Source organism: Sander lucioperca, chromosome 17 (genome assembly GCF_008315115.2).
Source record: "Sander lucioperca isolate FBNREF2018 chromosome 17, SLUC_FBN_1.2, whole genome shotgun sequence".
Classification (NCBI taxonomy): Eukaryota; Metazoa; Chordata; class Actinopteri; order Perciformes; family Percidae; genus Sander; species Sander lucioperca.
Window position 1 is genome coordinate 9,277,118 of NC_050189.1, and position 26,702 is coordinate 9,303,819.

The 26,702-nt window shown below is 38.9% G+C and overlaps 1 protein-coding gene across 1 annotated transcript in view; it reads right to left on the reverse strand.

The window, feature by feature from the left end:
• Positions 1 to 26,702, reverse strand: part of dachb (dachshund b) — a 101,815-nt gene that overhangs the window by 16,650 nt on the left and 58,463 nt on the right. Inside the window, exons 3-9 of the mRNA XM_031304037.2 lie at positions 18,645 to 18,752; positions 12,315 to 12,506; positions 8,634 to 8,803; positions 7,900 to 8,005; positions 7,720 to 7,794; positions 3,269 to 3,369; positions 1,320 to 1,467 (exon numbers count right to left, since the gene is read on the reverse strand). Coding sequence (XP_031159897.1) covers positions 1,320 to 1,467; positions 3,269 to 3,369; positions 7,720 to 7,794; positions 7,900 to 8,005; positions 8,634 to 8,803; positions 12,315 to 12,506; positions 18,645 to 18,752 — 900 coding nt within the window. The remainder of the gene's footprint in view (positions 1 to 1,319; positions 1,468 to 3,268; positions 3,370 to 7,719; positions 7,795 to 7,899; positions 8,006 to 8,633; positions 8,804 to 12,314; positions 12,507 to 18,644; positions 18,753 to 26,702) is intronic.

Here is a 26,702-nt window from a genome sequence, read left to right on the forward strand (position 1 = left end):
GAAAGCAGAGAAAGGGGAGGTAACCTTCCTCCTTATGACCTCATAAGGAGGAAGATTCCAGATCGGCCCATCTGAGCTTTCATTTTCTCAAAGGCAGAGCAGGATACCCAGGGCTCGGTTTACACCTATCGCCATTTCTAGCTACTGGGGGACCATAGGCTGGCTGGGGGAACTCATATTAATGTTAAAAAACCTCATAAAGTGAAAATTCCATGCCATGGGCCCTTTAATAATCCCCAAATTGGTCCGGTCGGAACACGAGAAAAAAAGGGTTCTAGGAACGTTATGCAAACTGCAATAATCCCTCCGGTCGGAAAGCGGCTTATGTTTACTTTTGGCTTGAAGAGAGCGATATAACGACTTACAGTTCCCCATTGTTAAGAGCGGTCTGACAGCAAGGTAAAGCAGTTAAAAATATTCTAAATATAGTGTACACTTTAACTGATATTGATTTTTTAGGTTTCTAAAATACGTTTAGCTGCTGCCCCCGTTTACAGCAGGACATTGCTTAGCTTCTGTGTCTATACTCCTGCCTGCTTCTCTAAACTGGGGGCGTGCCGACCTCCATCTACTCTAGCTAACACACTGACTATGGAGAAGTAGCTCACACTAGGGTTGAGCATCGTTTGGATTTTAATGATTCTGATTCCAATTCCGATTCTTCCTTTCGATTCCGATTCGTATTGATTCTCGATTCCGATTCTTTGAGGGGTGGAGTTGAAACGGGTCACATGCCTATTTTCACAAATAAGAGGAAGGTTTTATTTCGATTCTATGGTGGTTTGCACTTTTACAGAGCTTTTTCAACGTTAAATAAAGCCACACTAGAGCGCCGCTTACTGTGCTCCAAGGCTGCAACACAACAAGCGCCTGGCTGCTACGGAAACCAGAACTTGTGCATATTAAATTGGGAAGTGATGATCTGATTTGAAACCAAATCCTCTAATAAAATTCCAATAAAGAAACAATTCTACTGGAATCGTAATTTTTGAAACAATTCCAAGTAGGAATCGGTTCTCGATGCCCAATCCTAGCTCACACAAGCACACTTCAAAAGATACGAAGTATCCCTTTAAGCTGCCTCAAGTATTTCTATTTCGGTTAAAGTTCCCACATTTCCCTGAGTGCCTTCAAACAACTTCCATGTTGTCCCATAGCCAACGCAATGATTAGACCAGTTAGAAGAAAAAAAAATTCCTACTCAAGAAAATCATTTCTTTCTCAAGTTCCAACCTTTTCCATTGGTGCTTTGTGTTCTGGGTGTATCATTGTACCACAAATGTGTGAAATGGCTGTTTTTATTGTGTGTTAATCTTTACCCCTGCTCTGTAGTTCGGAGGTGAGCTGTCGTTCGAGACTCTCTCTCATCTCTCTTTCTCTGTAGAGCTCCATCTTCAGTTCTCTTTTCTCCGCCTGGATCTGTTTGTCCTGCACCCGGGCATTCTCCACCGCCACCTTCAACAGGCCCTGAGAGGACACGGTTACAAGAAATCTTGTTATAGGGAAAATAACTTTAAAAGACACCCGTTGACTTTAGTGACAGTATGCAGATGTCAAAACTAAAGTATCAGCGTTTTGAGTATTATTTTCTGATAATAGGGATCAAACATCTTGATAAAATCTGTTTACAAAGTGTCCGGTGTTAATATCTGCGGTTTTATCCTTCACCTCAATACTGCAGGTTTTATTGTGATACTGGATATGTTGGGAGCACTGCAGTCCAATAAGAACAGTCAAAGAAAAGACTGCACTGATTGCTTGAAATAAGATAACTATTTAGTAATATATCTACATTTTATAAGCATAGGTTTCAACAGAGTAATTTATGATAATAATATAAGATAATCCTTTGTAAGATACGTACTAAGAAAAAAAATCTCTTTTATACTTAACCCTTGTGTTGTCCTCGGGTCAAATTTGACCCATTTTCAAAGATTTTGTTAACAGAAATATGGCTTTCTTTCAACCAAATTGCCCAAATATAACAATGGATGCGTGGATGTACGTTGTATGGAACCCATACAACATTTTAACAAATTAATGATTACTTCCATTGAACTTTGGGTGTTTTATTACATTATTATAGCACTTGAAAAAAATAATTTAAATTGTTTCAAAACAGTATCCTGAAACTAAACTTTTAAATTCTGTGATCCACTCAACATCCTCTGATCTTTACTACAAGTCTAAATAATTCATAATTTCTGCTTTTGTTTAACTAAAAAAATGTGGCATAATGTCATATAAATTAGGTTTATTGACCATGAATTTAAAAAAGTGTCGGAAAAAGCGACAAACTTTTTTTAAAGCGCCAGAAGCATCGAAAAAGGGGTCATAAAACGTTAAAAAAAAAAAAGTGTTCACATTTTTTTGGACACTGAATGACAAACAAGTTCTTGGTCGACAGGAAGACAACACAAGGGTTAAAACTTATACTCCATGTGCATAATTGTTTGGAATAATTTAACATCCTATATTTTCCTTTTAATGTTCTACTGTTCTTCTTTTGCATACATGTTTCATGGAACATCCTTAAACATATTAGTTATTTGTGTAATTTGTAATGCTGCTTGTCACAATTTTCTCACAGATCATCAGTGATCACAGTGCTTCTGTACAACTGTTTTCTTTTTTAAACAGATGTATTTTACATGTTTTTTATTGTACATTTCTGTTTTAAATAAGGATTCTTAAATATTCAGCTTTTCTGTACGTGGTGTATGTTACGCACCAAAATACCATGGCAAGTCCTTGTATGTGAAGCCTACTTGAAAATCAAACTGATTCTGTTTGTTATCATATACACTGTCTAAATGTCTTTAATACGAGAAGGAGGTGAACCTTTAATTAACCATGATCACAGCAAAGAATGTCTTCTAATATAATATTGCTGTATTGTCTTCAATAATCCTTATTGGTGATATTATAACACTATAATAAGATAAGATACAGTATACTTTATTAATCCCACACTGGGGAAATTCCTGTGCTACAGCAGCTCAAAAGAAAAACATTTACACACATCAGAATAACACAAATACACATAGACAAAAACTTTTTTAACACAAGTAGACATAGGAGAAAAAATATACATAAAGTATAAGAAATATAACAAAATGAATAAATTATAATAAAAATAGTAATAAAAACAAACATTTACACGGTAAACACCCTTATATAAACAGGCAGTATTACAGTAATACGCCATTGAATCCTCTACCTTCCTCTAACACAAGAGTCTTTCGAGACAATAAAAGCAGGATCATACCTGGATGTTGGTGAGCAGGGTCTCCACTGACGACAGGCCGTCAGCGAATAGGAACGGAGCAGGGAAGCCAGGGGGCAGGGCTTGTCCCAGCGAAGACTCTTCTGCGAAGAATAAATATCAAAAACATTTCTTTTGGGGGGATTTTGGTTGACCTCTTTTATGGCACACTTTACTATGACATTTTAATAAAAAATACTACATACTAAAATAACACATCACGTTAATAAAATGACAGAATACTGTCCTGTCTTTTGAAAAGAGAATCTTTTTTTTTTGGTTTTGTGTGGTAATCTTATGTGTACATATTTGTTTTCCTAAATGTTTAATGAAAAGTACTTTACATCTTAACAATATTGTTATTATTACTACTTCAAACAAACAAGTAAGGACTTTTAAGCCGTCCATGAACTCCAAAATCTGCCTTCAAACTTGTAAAGAATTTAGCTGCTGAGAGTGCATCAAAGGTCAGCTTTGCTACGCTAGCTGTAGCTTAGCATTTAACGAAGAGACAAGAGTGGGGTATCAATCTTTTCATCTACAATAACTCTCAGCAAGAAAGCAAATAAGTATATTTCACCAAATGTCGAGCTATTCCTTTAATAGCCAACACTTTTAAAAAATAGTAAAATAAATGTACGTCGTATAAGTTTATGAAATGTTGATGCTTACTAAGGTATAAAAGGCAACGAAGCAGCATCACAGAAATCAATTACACCACACACACACACACACACACACACACACACACACACACACACATACACAGGTCGTTAGTATTCAGACAATCATGTGTGGTACTAATTGGCAAGGATTAAAGACATTCTTGATTTGTGTGTGTGTGTGTGTGTGTGTGTGTGTGTGTGTGTGTGTGTGTGTGTGTGTGTGTGTGCGTCACAGTGTCTGATCAGCCCTTAATGCCTAACACACTGACAACTGGGTTAACTCTGCTGTGAAATTAACGCTGATTAAGATGCACTCTCTCACACACACACACACACACACACACACACACACACACACACACACACACACACACACACCATCTCTATTCCTATCTGCCACTTCATCCATACATCCCTTTACTCCACCTTTCCGCTCATATCTTTCCTCATCACCTTTTCTTCACTTCCACGTTTCTTTCTCTCATCTTCATCATTAAAACTTTCTTCTTCTCTTCCCCAGTGTTTCCTTCTTTCTCTTTCCCAATTTCCAGGTCAATCTTCCTTATTTTATTCTCATCCTTTCTTCTTTTGTCAACAATTTGTCTTTTCACCTCTTGTCTTGTCTCCCATTACATGTTGACAAAGCTTTGAAATGTAAAAAAGTGTTAGGAGAAAGTGGAGTGGATAAGGGGAATAAAAGGTGAGCGCAGTAAAGGACAAACGATGACGTGGTGCAGAGGAGAGAATATGAGGAAAAACTGGGATGAAATATAAATAAAGAAACAGCAGAATATGGAGAGGAGGGAGGAAGAAGAGGGAGCGTTTAAACGGATTTAAAAAAAAAAAGAGACAGGCATTTCGATAAAAAGAGGAGGGGGGAAAGGATTATAAAAATGAGTGGAGGGAGGAAAAACAGTAAGAATGAACACTTGGTTTCATTCTACTGTAGCACAAGGAAGTGCTTTTATTTTGAAAAAGGAGAAGCAGGGAAAATGCAGACATTGAAGGATGCAGAGTGTTACTTAATGCGCATTAATCAATTTTATGAGTAAAGTTACCGTATAAAAAAAATACCTTTCTGAATGGAATTTCTGCAAATTATCCAAAACTGAGCCCCAGCATTTAAAACACTTTGTTTGCTTCCACTGGTCACAAATTTGAATTAAATAACACACAAAAACTGTCCGAGGATACGACACACAGTAAGGTCACTCTCTCTCACAAACACAGGTTTAGTTTATTATGTCGTTCCGCTGCAGTAATTGCTCCAATATACCTTCCAGATGGAGGGAGAACATTTCGTTGTCTGTTATTTTCCCCTGAGATGAGCAGTAAACACTTTCTGTGTCTGAGTGGCTTTTATATGCTTTCTAGTTATCAACAGGAACTTGAATGTGTTTTAATGTTTTAATGAGCCGTCCAGGATTGTTTAGGTACAGTATCGCAGAGTCTTGGTACAGCATATTAGTCCAACATGACGCACAAACACTCAGAACCGTTGTACGTAAATCAGATTTCACGGTCATTTCTAACTGTGTCAAGGGAACCTCTGGTTTATTTTTTATTTAAAAGAGGATCATTGGCGCAAAGTTATCTTCAGCTACTGCAGTCCGTTCTCATTCCCAACCCGTCACAAACAAGGACCCCTTGGCGTCACTTTTTAACCCTCCTGTTGTCCTCGGGTCAAATTTGACCCATTTTCAAAGTTTCTACATCAGAAAATGTGGGTTTCTTCCAAGCAAATTCCCTAAAAATAACATCGTTGTTCCATACAACGCTCTTCTCAAGGAAAAATAAGGATCAGATCTCCACTTTCATGGAATTTAGGGTGTTTTATTAAATGTTACAGCATTTGAAAAAACTATGGAATGGTTTCTAAACAGTATCCTGACTAAACTTTGACAGTCTGTGATAGGGCTGGGCAATATATCCATATTCTATCGATATCGTGATATGAGACTGGATATCATCTTAGATTTTGGATATCGTAATATTGTGATATGACACAAGTGTTATCTGTCCCTGGTTTTAATGGCTGGATTGCAGTAAAGTGATGTAATCTTTCGAATTTACCAGACTGTTCTAGCTTTTCTATTTTACCCACTTAGTTATTATATTTTTTTTACTTATTTTTTACTGATCAAAAATCTCATTGTGTAAATTTTTTTTGTAAGCACCAATTGTCAACCCTACAATATCGCCGCAATATCGATATTGAGGTATTTGGTCAACAATATCGTGACATTAGATTTTTTCCATATCGCCCAGCTCTAGTCTGTGATTATCCACTCAATCATAACTACTTGTCGAAATAATTCAAAATTTAAGCTTTTTTTTTTTACTCAAAAATGAGGTATAATTTTATATAAATGAGGTTTATTGACCTTTAATTTAAAAAAAAAAAAAGAAAGTGTACAACTAATGGGAATAAGTTGATGTTAGTGGTATATCCGCAGGTAGTGAAAAAAAGGGCAGAAAAAAAGCCCCAGAAACCTCCAAAAAGCTTCAAAAACCTCAGAAAAAGGGTTAACCCGGGAGGACAATAAGTTGCATGGTGGACAGGAAGACAACACAACTGGTTAACACACTCGGTAGCCCTACGTGTGAAACTACGACGCTTCACATACCGCTGTTTTAAACATGTGGTTAACGTTGTGAATTCAAACAAAACTACTTGGTTAGGTTTAGAAAAAATAATGGTTTGGGTTAAAATGAGTATGTTTGTTTTACGCTACGTGAGTTAAAATAAGTGAACGTTGACTTTTGGTTTCACACGGGACACGAACAGCGGTCACCTGGGTGAAAGTCCCATTTGTTCGACCCATCCATTCACCCCATGGATTGGCAAAAATAGTTGTGTTTGGATTTCCAAGAGCTCATGATACAAGACACTTCGATAATGCTGCACAGGGATTTTCTGAAAGTTTTCCGGGCGTTTTTGTAACTGTTCTGCTGTCTTTTTTTCGGCCTCCGTCGAAGTCCGTTTGCACTGACATGCTTTCATTTTTCGGGCGCTCCGCATTCGATTGAAAGCTTTTTCTGGGACCACAGAGAGCCTACAGAGGTGAGCACTATATACAAATTATATTGTTTTTGGTTGAACTATTCCTTTAAGATCCACACTCCATTCTTTAAGAGAAGCAGATTTGTATTGATTTTAAAGGAAGCTGCTCCTGCTGATGTCTGCAGGGCAGCCTCAGGAGTATGAATGGAGAGGAAATAAGGAGAGGAGGTGAGGAGAGTGAAGAATTAGCTGAAAACAGAATGTGTTATAAGAATGGAAAATACAAAGTGTGTGATGGAGGGAGGAGAGGCCCCACATGCTTTTAGTGTGTGACCTCTCGACCCCTTTTAGCCATGTCTCCTTCACTTAGCCTCACCCCCTCCCCCCTTCATCTATCTATCTATATATCTATTTATCTCTGCCTCCCTCGTTCATTCCTCTGATTGATGGCTCAGAGACAGGTGATCAATAGGAGGGGCTGAACATCCTGACGCTTCTGGTTCTGTGTGTTTCTGCGAGTGTGTTTTCAGTCAAGTGACTTTGTGTGTGTGTGTCTGTGTGTGTGTGTGTGTGTGTGTGTCTGTGTGTGTGTGTGTGTGTGTCTGTGTGTGTGTGTGTGTGTGTGTGTATAAATACAGTAGATGAGGAAAGCGCTCTAAGTGAGGACAATTTGTCAGTTGTCAAAAACAAAATGGGTGAGGGTTTAGATTAAGATGGGTAATGGAATATACGCACTTATATAAGTGTGTGTGTGTGTGTGTGTGTGTGTGTGTGTGTGGTCCAACCTTTGTCCTTTGTTATTTTCTTGATGGGTGCAGCAGGGTTGGGCAGTGCAACATCTGCATCAGCGGACACCAATCCTGTTGAAAGAAAAAGCACAGTGAGTTTTGTGTGTGTGTGTGTGTGTGTGTGTGTGTGTGTGTGTGTGTGTGTGTGTGTGTGTGTGTGCGCGCGTGTGAGTGTACCCAGTCTTTCGGGTGAGCTGGAGGCCGAGCTGCTGGGCTGCGACTGCAGAGGAGTGTTGATCTCATCAACAGATGGAGAGAGAGAGGGACTGTCACACACTCTCTCCTGCAGAGAGAGAGAAAGAGAGACAGAGAGAGAGAGGGAGAGAGAGACAGAGAAGGCATGAATGAGTGAGGTGTAAATAAGTGTATTGATGGAAGATCTGAAGTGAATCATTAGAGGTTTTAATATGGTTACTATGGGTTACTAGTGACTGGCATAGATTTAAGAGAGGACGCTGCCATGTTGGAGATGTAGCATAACAATAAACTAATGAATAATACATATGATAAAAGAAATGATACATGAAGTAGAATTAATCTTTTTTCCTGTGGGAGGAAAAAATAGCCTCTGTTTGTTTCTTGGATTTAAGAAGATTGTAAAGAAAAGACCACCACACATTTCCTCAACATTTAGAGAATTCAACAATCTCTTATCATTTTTTCAAATATTGGCAAACTCAAGGCTTCAAAACAGCAGTCCACAAACCAATGGGTGATGTCACTGATGCTACGTACACTGTTTTTACAGTCTATACGTGTTAGATTAATGCACATATTCTTTCCTTTCATTTCAAAACAGATATATTAAACATATTATAAAAGTTCTTTATTGAGGAGTTCCTCAGGGAAGCTACTGGGGTCCTCGATGGTTGTCATTTACGAAGTATTTTTTTAAAGTGCGCGTGTTTCACCTTGATGACAGGCGCCCGGTGTACGTGGGTGTGTATCTGCTGGGCTGCGGCGGCCATGTTGGCGATGGTGTTGAGGTGGTTCATCTGTGACATCGCCATGGCCACAGATGCAGGCGGCAGCCCCATAGGCAGCAGAGGGTGGGGCATCATCATGAAGGGCAGGTCCAACCCTGAGTGAGAGAGGAGAGGGGAGAGAGAGGGTGAGGGAGAGCAACAGTTAAGGGGAAATACATTTAAATGAAATGAGAGAGAAGGTGGTCACGTTCTCTTTTCATTCTGCAATTTACGGTTTCTTTGCTATTGCAGTTGATATTCTGTAATACACGTATGGGTAATGGCAAAAGTGTTTGCCTGAATATATTGAAACTTAATTAGGTTATGGCAATGGAAAATTGATGAATTAATGACTGAATATGAAGTATCTCCCCACAAGAAATTTGATAGAGCATGGTGTTGCTGAAATAAAAAAAATACTACAAATAATAGATTGTTTTTGTTTCCTGTTGAAAGTTATCAAGAGGGAAGGAAAAGGGTTTGGACTGTTGACCTCAGCTTTTAAATACTCTTATGTCAATCGTTGCAGATGAAGACGCAACAAGATGGGAAAATGTGATGTAAATATGATGTGATTTGTTTGATTAGTTGAATTTATTAATGTGAGGAAGGTTGCAGTCTCCTCATCGCTCCACACAGATCGGATGTTTTGATCTCTTCACTGGACATTTAAGTCACATGCTTAATGTACGTCATAATCAATTTGATAAGTCTGTGCATTTTGCTTATATCGATACACCAACTTACACACCACAACAAGTGGATGAAAAACACACCTCCTAATATTATGTTAAGGAAGTTCTGCTCAGATTGTTTATGTAATGTGTAGTTACTTAAATTGATCACATAAATAAACAGATGGTCTACTGTTTATGCTGCAATAACACTTGTTTAACTGGATCATTTGACATCTCTGCAATGCATAAATAGCATAATATTACCAACTATGTGAAAGGTACGGAAGCGTATTACATTCACCATGGATTTTTTTTTTTTTACACTTTATCTCGTAATTACGAGATCCTGATCTCGTAATTTTGAGAAAAGATTTCGTAATTACGAGAAAATAACAATTTTGAGAAAAGATCTCGTAATAATGAGATGAATGTATTTTCACAACAACAGAAAACAGCTCTCTTGTGTGAAGCTTTCAGACTAGCTGATGCCATGGAAGCAAATAGGCCTACGTCATGTGTTGTTTGTGTCTTAAAGATGAGACATGGTTTTTAATCCACAATGAGCGTGTGCTCAAACTTTAATGTACGAACCAACATCATCACCAAAACCTAGGTTGTAGCTACTCTTCTTCGTCTCCCTTAATACCAACATACACCATGGTCATATAACTAGACACCCTCCGCTGGTCACACTAGGTATTACAGTTGATTCATTACAACACACGTCTCATCTGTTTAGTTTAATCCATTTTTATTTTGGTTTGGGTTTGAGACATTGGGAGATGCTAATGTCTTTAAGTACTATTGATGGGATTGTCATCAGTTTGTCGACTTTGGACAGGCACCTCAGGACTTTGCGGTTGTTCCAGCAGAAAGCCCATTCTGATCTGTTGAACAGATATGTCCATTAACTAATACTATCTATAAAGTTACATAAGAAGTATCATGCCAACTTAACCCAGCTGAATTTAATGTTAACTCTCAGTGGTACAGTTGATCACTGAGCCATGGTCTACTGACAACTAGCTAGATATGCCGCCTTCCAGGTGTTTAAAATTATCTCAATCGTAATTATGAGATCTTATCTCAAAATTATGAGTTATTTTCTCGTAATTACGAGATCTTTTCTCAAAATTACGAGATAAGGATCTCGTAATTACGAGACAAGGTGTCTAAAAGAAAAATTTCTATGGTGAATGTAATACACTTCCGTAGAAAGGCTATTATGTTTTGTTTTTTTGTTGCAGTTTTTCTTGATAAAATTGCTAAATGTAGCTTGCTTTTACTAAAGATTGTAAAGCTGACGGCCACATTTTGTCCTTGTACAATCCATAATCTTGATCGCCAGACTGTGCAGACTGTCACTGCTATTTAATTAATAGGTTTCAGTTGTTTTGTTTTATACATGTACCCGAGACTCCCTGGAAAGAAATATTGATAGTGAGCGGATTTTTCTGGTAAAGTACAAGTACAATTGATCTTGCTTCCAGATCAGCCTCCCTGACTTTGTACAAGCTCCATACTGCAGGCAGCATCAAATTCAGATCTTTTCTCTCTGTGTTTTTTAATGTTTAATCCTTTTTACATTTGCCTTTTTCAATTAACTGTGAAACGAGGTCTTTGTGTGTGTGTGTGTGTGTGTGTGTGTGTGTGTGTGTGTGTATGTGTGTGTGTGAGAGAGAGAGAGAGAGAGAGAGAGACTGGATGTTGAACTTGTGTTGAACTTAACCTTGAGGAGAGAGAGAGAGAGGGAGAGGTGTCACCTCAATGTCAAAAGTCTCGCTAATAAAAGTTGACAAAGCAGAGGAGGAGGTAGAGAAAGAAAGGCAGAGGAGAAATATGGAGGTCAAAGGGGCGAGAAAAAAGGTCATTTTTTCTTTGTTTTTTTCCATCTCCTTTCTCTCATTTCACTCCTGTCTTTTTATTTTGATATATTGTATCGGTTTCTATTCTCTTTTTCTGTTGCTTTACTTGTACCCTTTCCCCTCCTCTCTTCTTTGTTTTTCATTCTTCCCTTATCTCTTTAGATTCATAGTTTATATCTCTTTCTTTCATTCATTTGACTTGTTTCCCCATCTTTCCATCTCCGTACCTCTCCATTTTAAAGCTCACCTTTTTGTTTAATCTTTATCTTTTCCTTTCCACACCTCTTCCTTCATCCATCTCTCACTTTGGATTCTTTTCTTTTTTTGTGATTTGTTTACCTCATTTTCTTTCCTTTCTCCCTTCCTCCTCTCTTTTTCCACAAACACAGACAGCAATACGAACCTGCAACACGGCATTTGTGACGACGTTCCATTAACTTTAATTCGTCCTTTAACCCTGAACCTCCTAAAAGCATAACCCTGATCTTCCACCTCTGACCTCAGCCCCGCCCACACACTCCCCCAGACCCCATTTTTCAAAGGTAAGCTCCCACAAGATGTACACTCACTTTTGAGAGAAGTCGCCTCAGCTGTCAAAAACAAACACGTGCAAAAAAATGTGGCAGCGGCTGCTTTCATTTCAATGAAACAATAACACTGATTGCTGTTGTTGTGACAACTGAAGTGATAGAATAATCAATGTGAGTGTTTGTCGCCTCCCGCTGCCCAGTGTGTGTGTGTGTGCAAACACATTACTTCTGCAATAAGAAACAGAGCGAGCATGAGTGTGTTTGTTTTTGCGTGTCTGTCAATAAGTGTGTGTGTGTGCATGTGTGTGTGTGTGTGTGTGTGTGTGTGTGTGTGTGGCGTTTGATGAATTGAGTCATTTAGTAGAGTGTGTGCTGATTAATCCAGGCGGAGTGTTAATACAGGAGATGGGAACAGATTAAATGGCGTACATTAACAAATATTGCCACCCCTTTAAACACACACACACACACACACACACACACACACACACACACACACACACACACACAGTGTCTCACGCGGTTGTCTGTTTGGACATATATGTGCGTTCTCACTGTTAGCCAGTAGCTGTTGCTGCTGCTGGAGTTGTTGTTGATTGACAGCTCCAATGGCCGGCCCCCTTCCACCACCTCCTCCTCCTACTGGTCCTCCACCGCCTCCTCCGCCACCGCCTCCTGGTCCTCCACTGTGGGCTCCAGCAGGGGGGCTGGTCAGACGCTCCTTATCCCAAGAACACTCACTCCCTCCTGGGAAGAGACAGACACACAATTGACATTTAGACATCCATGCTCAAAAAACAAAAAGCAATCAATACTAAAAACGGGACTTCTCCATGTCATAATATACAGTTCACATAAAATATATAAGTGATAATACTTCAAGGTGTCCCGCTGTTCAAAACTATTTGACGGTTCATTAAGCCCCACCTTCCTAAGTTACAGTTGCTCCTCCTGTCACATTTACAATCATTACGATTGCAGATTCACCACTCTAAACTTCTTTATACTTTTTAAAACAGTGACTCATCATTTTAGACAGAGGCAAACAAAAACTGCTGGGATTTACGCGAGGTCATCATGAACTTAAAAAGCAGGGGTTAAATTGGTCCGGGGCTGTCCAAGGCTCAGCTATTCTATGTCAGGAGGGCATGCTTAATTTAGCAATTCAATATCAACAACAATTATTTTTTAAACTTTTCTAGTCAGAAATGAGTTTTTTTAAGAACTTCAAGAACTCAGTGGGTTTCCTTAAAAGCTACCGAGCAGATCAGGTGGCGGTAATGCACCTCAACCTCTTAGTCAGACAGCACAGATAGAGGCACAGGCAGAGAGCGACAAGTAGATGGCAAGGTAAGGAGAAACATGGGTCATATACATTTCTCTGATATTCTGCTTTAACAAAATGATACTATAACTTTGGTAGCAGGCAACCCTGAAACCACAGAGCCTTTTTACAGCAGGAAGCTAATGGTAACGGAGCTGCTCCTTTTAAAAGAAAAAAATAATGTATCCGTTAAAGTAATAAAAATGAGTATAAAAGTAGATTAATTACAGTACTTCAAAAACATTTGTTAATGATTTAGAAATGATGAAAGCATGTGTTACAGGAATAATAAATACATTATATTCTGTTATTTAATACAACCTTATTATGAAGTATGATAATGATCATTATGATGAACATTATTAAACCAGTTTGTTATCTTCAGGAAAAAAGTTTCTCATCTGAAAATGTTGTCAGGAGTCATTCCTGTACTCTCTCCCTCTCCTTCTCTGTCTCTCTCTCTCTGTGTACCGCTGCCTCTCTCGCCCTCCACATCTCTATCTCTCTTTGCTCTCCATTCCCTCTCTCATCCATCTTCATCTCCCTCCATTAGTTTGAATTAGCAACCGTCTCTCTCTATTATTGCCTACTGAACTCCCTGCAATGTGTGTGTGTGTGTGTGTGTGTGTGCGTGTGTGTGTGTGTGCGTGTGTGTGTGTGCATGGATGACAGCTGGGCCTCATCCCCTCTGCCATTTACACCAGGGAAGAAAAGAAGTATAAACAGATGGGCAGATGTTCTCTCTCTCTCTCTCGCTCTCTCTCGCTCTCATTTTTTCCTTGGCCTTGTCCTCTCCTCCTCTGCCTCTCTCTTTTATTCTCTCTCCTTAATCATCACTTTCTTTCCTCTCTTTCACCTGTTTTGGATTCTTTTGGATTTTCTTCCATCTCTTCATCTTCCTCGTTCTTTTGTCTTTTAATGACTTCGACAACAGAAAATTAAGAGCGCATTTCTGTCCACTACTGGCAGTGGTGGAAAGTAACAATGTACATTCCTCAAGTACTGTACTTAAGTACAGTTTAGAGGTACATTCCATTTTCTGTCACTTTATCCTTTTACTTCGCTACATCTGGGGGAAATATTGTACTTTTTACTTCACTACATTCATTATACAGCTTTAGTTACTTTACACATTTTTATAAGCTTACTTTACAGCTGAACTGATCAGTCGATTGACAGAAAATTGATTGGCAGCTATTTTGACAATCTTTTGTCATTTTTATGTAAAGACATGATTCATGGTTCCAGCTTCACCAATGTGAATTTATAGACTTTTACTTAGGCTGTGTATTGGCAAGAATCTGGCGACACGATACGCACCACGATACATGGGTCACAATTCAATATATTGCAATATATTTCGATACTGTGCGTAAGGCGATATATTGGGATTAGTATTAGTATCATTTTAGAAAAAATAATATAAAAAAAAAAAACATGATATGCATAAAAGTCCAAGATGTTTACTTTAGGTAAACAATTCAGTACACAGAAAATCAAAGTGCCAGTTTGGGATTGTGGTGCACAGGTTCTTAGTGAGCAACTTTGTATGTGCTATAGTAGGCCAAAGTTCAGCCATAGCTACATTGTTAACTTCTAGCAAAAAGTCAGGCACTGCTAGGCAAGGACACTAGTGGTGTGTCTTAGCATAGCCATCTAGCGGTAGGGTGTTTAAACACAACATAAACGGGAACCACTGTCTTACATGAATATTTTTGCACGTAAACTATAAAAAAAATATACATATATCGCGATACTCAAGTGTATCGATTTTTTCTTACACTCCTAATTTTATTTGTAACATTTTCACTGCAGGACCTTTACTTTTACTTGAGTATTTTTATACAGTGTGGTATTAGTACTTTTACTTATGTAAAGGATCTGGGTACTTCCTCCACCATGGTTTCTTTTTCACACTTTTTCTCTCCTTCTGTCTTTGTCTCTGGACTATTTTTTTTCTGCTTCTCCTCTCTTGCTGACAAAAACAAAGATATGGTTTCCATTGACACACAAATCTGTCTCTCTCTTTCTTCATCACTCCTCTCATTCATTCTCATTTCTATAAAGAAACAAAACAGTTATAACTGCCACGGCAAGTGATCGACTTTCACCCATCAAACACCAACATATCTTTTCTTTTTCTTCCCTATTTCCTCTCGCCCTAAATATCCCTTTCTCTCATTATGAGTTTATTTCCCCCCCTCTGTCCACCATCGCTTTGTTTTCTTTTTCATTCGTACACTCGTTCCTCTCCTCTATTGTCTGCCGGAGTTTCCCAGGCCGGTGTGAGTGTCTCTTACAAAGAAAATAAGGTCGGACAATGAAAGGAAGCCTTTCCATCGCACTCGCAAAACAAAACAAAAAAAAACACTCTCAATGAAATAAAAGAAGACCAGGAGGGAATAAATAAAAAACGACAGGGAGAAAAGAGAATAAAAAGAGTAACTCTATCAGCCCATTTGCCAGGTCAGCTGAAGAAAAGGAGATGGAAACAGAAGGAAGGATTGCTCTCTCTCTCTTTTCTTTTCTCTTTGCTTTTTGTTTTCTGTCTTTTTAATAATTCAGAGAGGCAAACACAGCAGAGATGGAGTGTGTACGTGTGTACATGTCTGCGTGTGTGTTTTAAGTCTTTGTTTTTATATATGTCACTGAGTAGTACATTTTCCTGACTAATATGTTTGGACTGAGCATCATAATCAGACAGCCATTACCATCAGGGATAATTACCACACTTGTGTTCTCTTCGCTCTTTATTATTAACTATTATTATTACAGGTTTTTTTTTAATCTGCTGCCACATACAGCTACAAAAAGAGTTGTAATTCTCGCATAGGTTGGACATTATTGCACACATTTAACTTTTTAGAAACACTGTACAGTATCTGAAATATTGAATATGTTTATAGCATATATAACATAAGATAACAGTTAGCAATATTGTAAGCTTGCACTTTATCTTATCTATCTTTTTGATCAAATATAAAAAGAAGAAACATTGAGTCACACTATTTAGCATAAACACACTATTAGAGCTTTACCGAATAGTTCAAACTTCATTTGGACAAGTATGAAGACCGTTTGAGTCCAAACGTGTTGGTTATCATGCATTAATGACAGATATTTTACCATCAGAGAGCCTCAGATGTTTTTTAAGACTGCCAACCTATACCATGGACTTCTATTAAAAGTAAGCTTATCTTGACAAGCAGTTTCCCTAAAATGCATTCACACTTGTATGGGATATTGTATTTAGAGGACAGCCTAAAAGAGCTATTTCATGTAATGTGTTTTGGTTCTCTCCATTTTAACATAAGTTCAAGTAAGAATTTGAAATGTTAAGATAAATTTTTTTTTTAAAGTATCAAATAGCTCAAAGAGTGTTTCAGTAACAGCAGAAGATTTTTTGGGATGTTAAGTAATATTAGAGCCCTCCCTGGTCCCATCTTAAGCCCTTTACAATAATTCCCATACAAAATGTAAATGTGAGCACCAACACTTCTCGCTTTAGAAATAAATAACAGAAATAGAAACAGAAATAAAAAAACACCATGTTAGAGCAAGTTTTACGGCATTATGCATTTCCTTTTACCTGCTCATATACTGTATAAACATGAATGTAGCCTTCTGTTAAATACATGTTACAGTATACAAACATATAAGAACTAACAAGAAATGAGAGTTGAAGAGAGAAATCTGAAGTGAGGAAGCAAAAAAAAAAAAAGGGACAAATGACAGAGAAGAAGACCCTGAATGGTATTGAAACCCAACCGGGCAGCACTTACATAACACACACACACACACACACACACACACGTTTGTTTCACTATCTTTGTGGGGACCACATAATGCCTTTCCTAGCCCCTTAAACATCACAACTAAATGCCTAACCTTAACCCTTATCCTCACCCTAACCATAACCTAATTCTAACCCTAATCTTAAAACCAAGTCTTAACCCTCAAACAGCCCTTTAACCTTGTGGGGTCCAGCATTTTGGGCCCCACAAGGCTGTGCAGACCCCACAAGTATACTGTATTCCCCGGGTTTTGGACCCCACGAATATAGTAAAACAAACACACACACACACACACACACACACACACACACACACACACACACACACACACACACACACTCGAGGTCTCTGTCATGTGTCCATACATTTGCTGTCGGTGTAAAATATTGAAACTGATCCCAGCAAAGAGACGATTTGTGACATGAGCTTGGGTCAGGTTTCAATACTAAATAATACTTTCTCTTCCGTCTTTGGTTTATATTCGTGCCTCCTTAATTCCCGCCTGCAGCCATTCATGTGTTTTTTAGAGTTTTGTGATATAAAGTGGGGCGAGGAAAGAAAAGAAGACATTAAATAGAGTTGATTGATCCTCAGGGGGCGAAAGAAGAGACAGGTAAAGGTGTGAGAACGCACAGAGAAAAAATGAATGAAGAAGGTGTTGGAGAAGAGAAACCCTGAAAGAGTTTGATGCCACAAAAGATAAAAAAATATATATATAAAAATGTTGACGATTGTAGTGAACAGATTTCCCAATGTCATGTTGAGTTAACATTAAAGTGATAGTTTGCATATGTTGAAGTGGGGTTATATAAGGTACTATGGTAACTTTGGTGTTTTAAAGGGTTAGTTAAGATTCACCAAAGTCACACAGTACCACAAACAAACTAACTGATGGAGGCAGCGGTAGACCAGCAAACCCCCGTGTTCTGCGAAGTAAAATGACGCAAAATTATGTTTTTGTCAAAGGAGTCTGGTGCCTTTGAAGAGAGCAGAGATGGATATAACATTAGTGAGAGTTGGAGAGAGGAAAGCCAGGGAGTTTGTGGTGTTGGAGTACAGAAAGCGTAGCTTAGTTTTATTTAAAAGATTTTCAATTGCGCATGTCTGAATTGTGCCAACGAAATGTCGAACTAAACTTCACGCAGCTTTCATAGATGTTACCTTTGGATACGGACAGGCTGAAGTTGTGGTTGACTAGTTGTTCTACAGATAGATCTTAACACTCATACACTGCACACACTACACTTTCATACACTGCGCCTTGCAGACCATCAGATTAGCAGTGACCATTTTTAGTGTGGATGACTACTGCCAGCCAAAGAGGAGAAGAAATCTGATACCAAAGCACATTTTCCTAAATAAAAATGCTGTTCCAAGAGTGGAGAGCAGCGGACAGAGCGGAGGTAAGGTTACTATGTTGACCCGGTATCATAAACGTAAAACTCAAAAGCATGGCCAGATAACGGCAACTTCTCCATCTTTCCATAAAGTTGTCAGACAATCTGGCAAAAACACTTTAGTGGACATACATTGCGGTGTATAATTGCTCCATAAGGTTACATTCAGCTTGTTTCGCGGCTGTCAGTGCTCTCGCTCAATGCTTGATCAGGTTGAGAAATACCAAACTTCCCCTTTAAGTACATGACTTGAATACACCACTGTGTAGAAGTGGGTTATTGTGTGTGTGTGTGTGTGTGTGTGTGTGTGTGTGTGTGTGTGTGTGTGTGTGTGCGTGTGTGTGTGTGTGTGTGTGTGTGTGTGTTTTACCTGTGTTAGAGTGTAAGTCGTCGTCCGACTCGTTGCCGTTTTGGAGACTCATCATCATCTTCATCTTCTGCAGCTTTTGGAGCTCGGCCATGGCTGCTGCTGTCAGGCCTGTCTCACACACACACACACACACACACACACACAAATGTTACCATCACCATGCTCATCATCATCATGACAAACATATGTAGCAGCAAACACTCCCACAGATGTAAGAGGCATCATCAGCTGCCCTAATAAATCCATCAATCTCTGAAGCAACCAATCACAGACTAAGTTGACTCCTCGTCGGACCTCACAGGTGCTGCCTTCCTCTACCCATGATGCTTTGCAGCAAGCCGTGACACACATACCGATGCTCGCGCCCGGCTGTCGCTGTAAAAATTTTCTTTTCAGTTTGAGCGTTTTGTTGAAGTGTTTCTGGGTGTGAGTGCTGTTTCAGACGCCTCGGGGCGGATACGGATTCACGGATACACACATGCAGAAAAACAAAACACACACACACACACACACACACACACACACACACACACACACAGCATGCCCCCATCGCAACATACACACTCTCTCTTTTGTATGGACTAAGATCCCTGGCCCTGTGTACTGACCTGGAACTGACTTCTATACACAACAACCAGCAGAGTGAGAGCGATGACCCTCTGTGTGTGTGTGTGTGTGTGTGTGTGTGTGTGTGTGTGTGTATGTGTGTGTGTGTAAAAGTATATTTTATTGTGTAAATGTAGTATTATGTATGTAAGTGTGAGCATGAGGCTTTTGCGTCGTGCTGAGTGTGTGCGTACAGTTTGCTTCATGTAAAAATTAGTGTGTGTGTGTGTGTGTGTGTGTGTGTGTGTGTGTGTGTGTGTGTGTGTGAGAGAGAGAGAGGGAATGCATGCATGCTTCTCTGTGCATACTTGTGTTCGTGTGTGTGTGTGTGTGTGTGTGTGTGTGTGTGTGTGTGTGTGTGTGTGTGTGTGTAGGTCAGTTGGTTTTGCCCCAGTCACGGTTGACGGCCTTGGAGGAATGTCCATTACACACACAGTACAGTTGTCTGCAAGCTATGAGAAAAACAAGATAGAGGGAGGGAAGGAGGGAGGAGTTGTCGCATGGTTTGAAATTTAATTTAAAGCAGGATGAAGGGATGGATGGATGAGGGATGAGGGGGAGGTGCGGAAGAGAGAAAGAGAGTGTTGTGTGCAGGTAAAACTAAACTGGAGTTCCTTAATTAACTACGGAGGAACAAAGCTAAAAACTAAGTTAGAAATAAGCAGCTGTTTGCTGACAAGTTCAACATATCAACTTAAAAGGTGAGATGTCAGTTTTGTCTTCGCAACGTTCCGAGCTGCCAAAAAATAAATTGTTGCAGGTTTAAAGTTCTTGTTTTTCAGACGAAAAAGTGATGTAAATACATGCAAATATGCAAACGTATTTATTTAGGATATGCTCTGTGAGACGGGTCATCTTGTTTTTAAGGGGGTCTTACACATAATGCAAACAATCAAAGCAAGAACATTAAAGTGGCAACAATTAAACCGTTAAATATACAGACAAAACAAAAACAGACTACACAAAAGTAGTAAATAAATACAACCGTTAAATGGCCACAAAGTATCCGAGCACAGATGTTCATTATGTCACTTAAAACATGTACAATTAGTCTCAAAACAGGAGATCAAAGCATTTTTAAAACGTACCAAATGATGTAAAAGTTTGAATGTTAGAAGGTAAATTATTCCAGTCAGAGAGAGCCTTTTTTTTTCAATTTTGTTACTATAGGAGTATGATTCTTTCAATATGTCATATGCACAACAATTACAGTGGAGCAGCCTGTTTTAGAATCCTACATATAGGAATAAAATATATGATACTGTGTCAGATGGAAATATACATGTAATGTAGGCTACTATGTAAATACTGTATGTGTAGGCTACCTTACAATGTGGAAAAATCTATTTCATTCCTTTCTACAACGTTACTAAAAGTGCTGAGAATGGATCTTAATCTAAACCAAACTCTTCCTGAATCCACCAGTAAGTGCTTTCTAATTTACAGTCTGTAATGAGGAGAGGCTACTGAGTAAGAAAGGAAAAGGGAGAGAAAGGAAGAGGTCCAGTCAAAGAGCCTGAGGCGGAGTGACCAGACGTATTGTCTGCTGTCCTGCTGAGAGAGAGGACAGGGAAAGAAATGGAGAAAAATGATGGAGGAAAGGAGGCCAAAAATAGAGAGGACCATAAGGAGCTCCTGCTCACAAGCACGGAGATAAAAAATGAATGCATCAATCAGATGCAAATAATATTAAAAGGTTGATTTATTTGGAAAAACGCCACATTTTACTAGTTATACATGCAATGTATTCATTTTGTTTTCCGCTACAATACAGGATGTGCAAAATGCTCATGAAAAACGCATTAAAAAGGTGAAGAGAAAACAAAAGGATGCCTAGGAGGAATGGAAAAAATGATGGCGAAAACAAGGGAAGTAAAAAAAGTATGATTGGTGTGAAGAAGAAATAGGAAGAATGTAAAGGAGACAAGAGGATATAAAGATGGAAAGGCAGCAGAGGAAGAAAGAGGGGAGCTCTGGAAATGGAAGGACAGCCCAAAAGAAGAATGAGTGACGTGAAGAAGTGGGATGGATCAAGGCGAAGACGGAGGAATAAGAAAAAATATAGAAAGTGGGAAAGCAAGATTAGATGGAGAGAAGGTTATGTTAAATGAAAAGTAAGGCATAAAGTGAGTACAGCTGCACTTCTGTTTGGCCGGCAGATTTCTTGTTTTGAAAATATTTTACACATTGAACTATGTCTGCCTAAATTATAATAAACACCAAAAAAACTTGCTGATGTTTAGCAAATATATGTTTACCGTCACGTCATAATCCACCGGCTGGTTTCTATTGTACATGTCTATTCTATTGTCACTGTGGAACTGACTGACAGAGAGTCGGCAGAGGAGCATTGTATTTCTGATTTGTTGTGACGTTTCCCCACCAAGTTGTGTCAATGTTATGTCCAAGTCTTGAATGTTACAAATGAACAGTCAACTGAGTGTCGACGCTGTTAAACCGCACCCGTAGTCAGCGACAAAGGTAGGCCTCTAATCCTTAACTCCAGTCTGGCGGACTAGCGTTAGATTCGGCAGTTTTCAATGCACGAATAAAAGCCAAACCCTGTTACGGTAAGTTTCCTAGACACGGCGCCATATTATCAAGTTTTCCCCAGGGTTGTGGTTATTCCGTGACATTACCATGTTCACCATCTCAGTTTAGTGTGCTAAAGCTATTCTTTTTTAAGACGGCTTAGGAAGTTTGTCAAAGTTTGCAATGTTACAGTTCTACAGAGTGGTAATAGAAACTGAGTTTCACATTTTCATTAACTGTGTGGTATGGCAATTCTACAGCCTAAGAGAAAAAAACTGTTGAGTTGTGCGCACAGCTTCAAAAATAGTTAGCTGTGTACTCCCAACCATTTCTGAACTATATCACATCTGCTTTTAGCAAAAATGTTTTTTAAAAGTGCAAGATCCATATGGTTGCACTGTTGTATTTATTGTATTGTTACTGTATTGTTATTGTGGCAGTGTACAATGTGATTATATGTTTTGGTATTGTTGAGCGCACCAAAGCAAATTCCAAATCAATTCCGGTTGATATGGCAATAGATTATTGAATCTTAAATCTTATGTTAGCATGTTAAATTAACTACTCAACACAAGTACAGCTGAGGCATGAATTTAGTCATAACCAAAGTATTGGAAAAGTAAAGGGATCACCAAAGTCGTCATTAATGTGTCCACCCAAAATATATGGTAATCCATCCAATAGTTGTTGAGAAATTTCCCCGAAAAATAACAAATGTGAAACTCATGGTAGCACTAGATCAAATGTCCAGGGATCACCAATGTGTAGGATACATCCTCATAGGACCATGAATGTTGCTACCAAATTATGTGAGGATGTTGGCACCCTGCCCAACAAAACAACAGTATTTCATGCAGGCTGGTAAAAGTTCAAATGGAAATGTCTGCAAACTGCAAGCTGTTCAAATTTAAAAATGAACAGTTGGTAACAGAAAAAAAGATGAGACAGAAGAGGAGGGATTAAAAATGGAAAGTGGAGTCCCTCTGTGGGGTCAGGACTGGATTCACACATCGATTACTGAAGAACACCTTGACACACACTCACAAAGATGCATATACAGATACAGGAAACAGGGCTGCACACACACACACACACACACGGACACAGAGTCCGAATGCCCGTTTCGCCTCGATGCAACCAGAAAATCAATAGTGAGGGCAGAGCCACAATACTGTTCTCCATCATGACTATCAAACATAAACACACACACACACACACTCTCTTTCTCTCTCGGATCAATGGCTGTCCGCTGTGTCCACGGTTACCGAGCATCGACCCTCGTCGCTAATGGCGACCACGGAACCTTGGGAATTAGTGTGTGATTGATTGACAGACTGCTTTAAAGGCACACACATCATATAGAAGTATGTGTGTGTGTTTCAGTAGTCCCCTGTGGGTTGTCCTCACGTTGTTTACCGATCTCTTTTTCCTTTCTGTGCATCCTAATGCTTTCCGAAGGACAAAAGAAAGAGAGAGAAAGAGAGAGAGGAAGAAGAAATGAAAAAAAGGAAGTGAGGACAAACAGGATTACGACAGAAGAAAAGTGAATCGTCAGCGTAACATGACAACTGAAATCAACTCATCAGAAAAATCGAGAGGAATTTCCCCACCAGCGCTTACACGATGTTGACTTTGCTATGCCTGATTAAAAAGGCTAAAAGTCTGAAGAAAAAGGCAACGAAGATGTATCATTTTTATCACTTTGGCCTTCATGTAAGGCTTGGTTTACACTTGGTTTTAAAATGTGTTTGTGTGACCCAAACACAAGTCAACAGCAGAGACACATTGCTGTTCACGCTTGTGTCTATGATGCGTCTCCGACTGACCACTTGTGTCGATATTTCGTTACTGCCTTTATCCCTTCACACTCCCACTACGTTAGCAGTTGTTAGCAGTCGGTAGCCTACATCTGGAGATATTGCTGTCAGCAGAATCCCACACATCTCCTTCCATTGGGCAAAACCATGGACAGTCACACAACATATGATCCATATGATACGATCACCCAAAATGCATTCTAAAACCAAGTGTAAACAGGGTCTAAAAGTCCACATCATCTTCTGTAACTGCATTACTGATATCTATGCATTTTTTTGTGCTATGCAACTTGGTATTCTTGGCTTTTACATGTCGTCTGTTTTGTATTTGTAATCATCGTAGCATTGATTTTAGCCATGCTAAATTGGCAGCGTCGGTTGGTCCACCACTGTAGTTCTTTTTTTTTTTTTTTTTTTTTAAGATTATTTTTTTGGGCATTTTTAGAACCCGGGCCCGCTGCGTCAAGGAGTAAACCTCTATATATGGGTGCCCGCTCTACCAACTGAGCTATCCGGGCACCCCACCACTGTAGTTCTGACTCCAGTGTCAGCAACTATTGGAACTTAGTACAGATATCCAAGGGGCTCACAAAATAAATCCTAATGACTTTGTTGCTCCTCTGACTTTTCCTCTAGCAATACAACAAGGTTGAAAATGTCCAATTATCAAGTGAAATATCTACAAAATGGATTCGTTAATGTTTCACAGAGGAAGGATCCTAATGACTTTGGTGTGGATAAACTAAGGAAAAAGAAAAAAAGTTGATTTGAGCAGAGATAAACATTATTTTTTTATGTTTGTGTCTCTAAAGTCTGCCCTGAACTTGGCAAAAATATGTTTTCGCACTATGCACCCTGGGCTTGAAATAATGTGTTAACAACCCCACACTGCCATGTTGGTCATGCAGATCTCTAGTGTTAAAAGAAAAGAGAATGCCTGATTAAATAAAAGTAAAAATATATTATATAATAAATATATATATATATAATATATATATATATATAATATTTAGTAGTTATGTGTTGCCTAATTCAATGGTTAGAGATGTCATTCCCTGTTAAAATAATAGTTAGGGTCAGTGCTGTATATTGAATTTGAAAAGTAAAAAACTAAAAAGGCATAGTTTTCATAGCACTTTATGCTTATTTGGGAAAAAATGAGTGTATTGTCCCTATACTGTATGTCTGACACATGGTGAATTGGGAATATGCAAAAGGTTTGTTTCTTTCAATGTGTGATGAGTGATTTTGTACTACGAGTTGTGTTCCAACAGCCAACAAATCACCACATTTTCAAAATAAGAGCATATTCGTTTGTGAAAGTTACTTGAAAGCAAAACTGCATGGAATTAAAACAAACAATTAAGCCTTTTGCAGGAAATTATCAGTAGGTTGGGTAATCAGGTAACCAAGACTTTCAACTTTAGCTTATGTTCCTTCTCTTTAAGTGAGTTCTTTATTTTGTACATATGGAAACCGAACAAAAGACGTCTTCTTTGTAAGTCCAACACTCTGTCCTACATCAACAACAGTTAGACTAAGTCATTAATGCCCCACCCATCATAAAAATGTGTACTTCTCCTGCTACTGTAAGGCCTTTTTCAGTAAAAGCATCCACTACATGGCAGGCGATATTCTAAATGAGACCTGACAGTGTCCTTCCCCAGCACCGTGCATCAGTTAGGTCTTTAATAGCTTTGAGTTTGCTGGTAGAGGCTGTTGGGTGATCTTCAAGAGTCCTAACCCCAAGCTTGCGTGAAACCCACCCCATTTGGCCATAGCCGTAAATATTTAATCTGCTGCACCTACATCTCTGACGAAGTGCTCTGAACGCGCTGTGCTCTCAGAGACGGAGTGACACTTTGAATAAAACAAACAGGAAAACAGAGAAATTGCTCTTTGTGTTCTGAATTTAGAAACGCACTGTTCTGGCTGTTTTGTTTGTTTTTTTCTTTCTTCCTGCGAGCACTCGGAGTGGCAATTTACAAATGCAGTCGATTGCCCTTGTGCTGAGTCAAATAGATTTCAGCTCCGCACTCTGGCACTTAGGTCGCCCATCTTTAGCTTTCACTGGAAGTCCAAGACGCCCATTTGAAGCCATTTACAGCGGCCATTTTGTGCCATCTCTAATAGACACCGACACTGGCTTTAGAGTAATTGTTTTTGCCAAGTCTCTTTAAGATGTTTTTGAGTGTGTAAACAGCTCAACAGGAAGTCCTGAGCACGGCATTCAGTCACTAGACTCCATTCAAACTTTCCATTAAGTTGAACTGATAGAGCAACTGGATTTGTAGGTCGATGACCTAAGTAAGACAGTAACACTGGTAGTGTTAGGATATACACTGCCTTTTAAAAATCAATGTTTAAGTCAATTGTTAAGAGTTTTAGATCAATTAAATTCAATGTTAATGGGTTCTTTTCCCTGTAAAATACAGTGATAATTGGTTCCATTGCCTAATACAAATTCGATAACACAGATTCTGTTCCCAGTTAAAGATGTTCACTAGAAGGGCACTTGGAGAGCACAGACCTCTGCTAAGACATGCTCTATTTCACAATGTTATTGAAGTGTGAATTTACCCAGTCGGGAACTAATTTTCCCGATAAATGCGACACCACATGAATGCAGCACAAATGCCCTATCTCGCAATGTTAATGAAAGTGAAAAATAAATTGTGTGTCTGCCCCTGGATTCGGCTCCGCTACAAAATTGAATGGGTTCTTCCTTGGCCCAAGCTACACCCTTCCACCAAGTTTGATGGAAATTGGGCTAGTAGTTTTTATGTAATCCTGCTGACGGACAGACAACAAACAAACAGACAAACTGAGCCGAAAACATCCTTGGCGGAGCTAATTATTGGTTCTTCTGTTAACATCTGCCTGTTTAAAGTTTAATTGCTTCATGAAGTCAACATATAAAGTCAAAATATGTAAAAAAAAAATATATATATATAAGTCAGTGGTTATGTGTTGCCTAATAAAGTCAATGGTTGGAGTTCTATTACATGTTTAAAGTCATGTGTAGGTATGTGTTTGAATCCAATTAGAGGCTCGATTCCCTGTAAAAGTCATCATTACGGGGCCATTGCCTAATGAAGTCAAT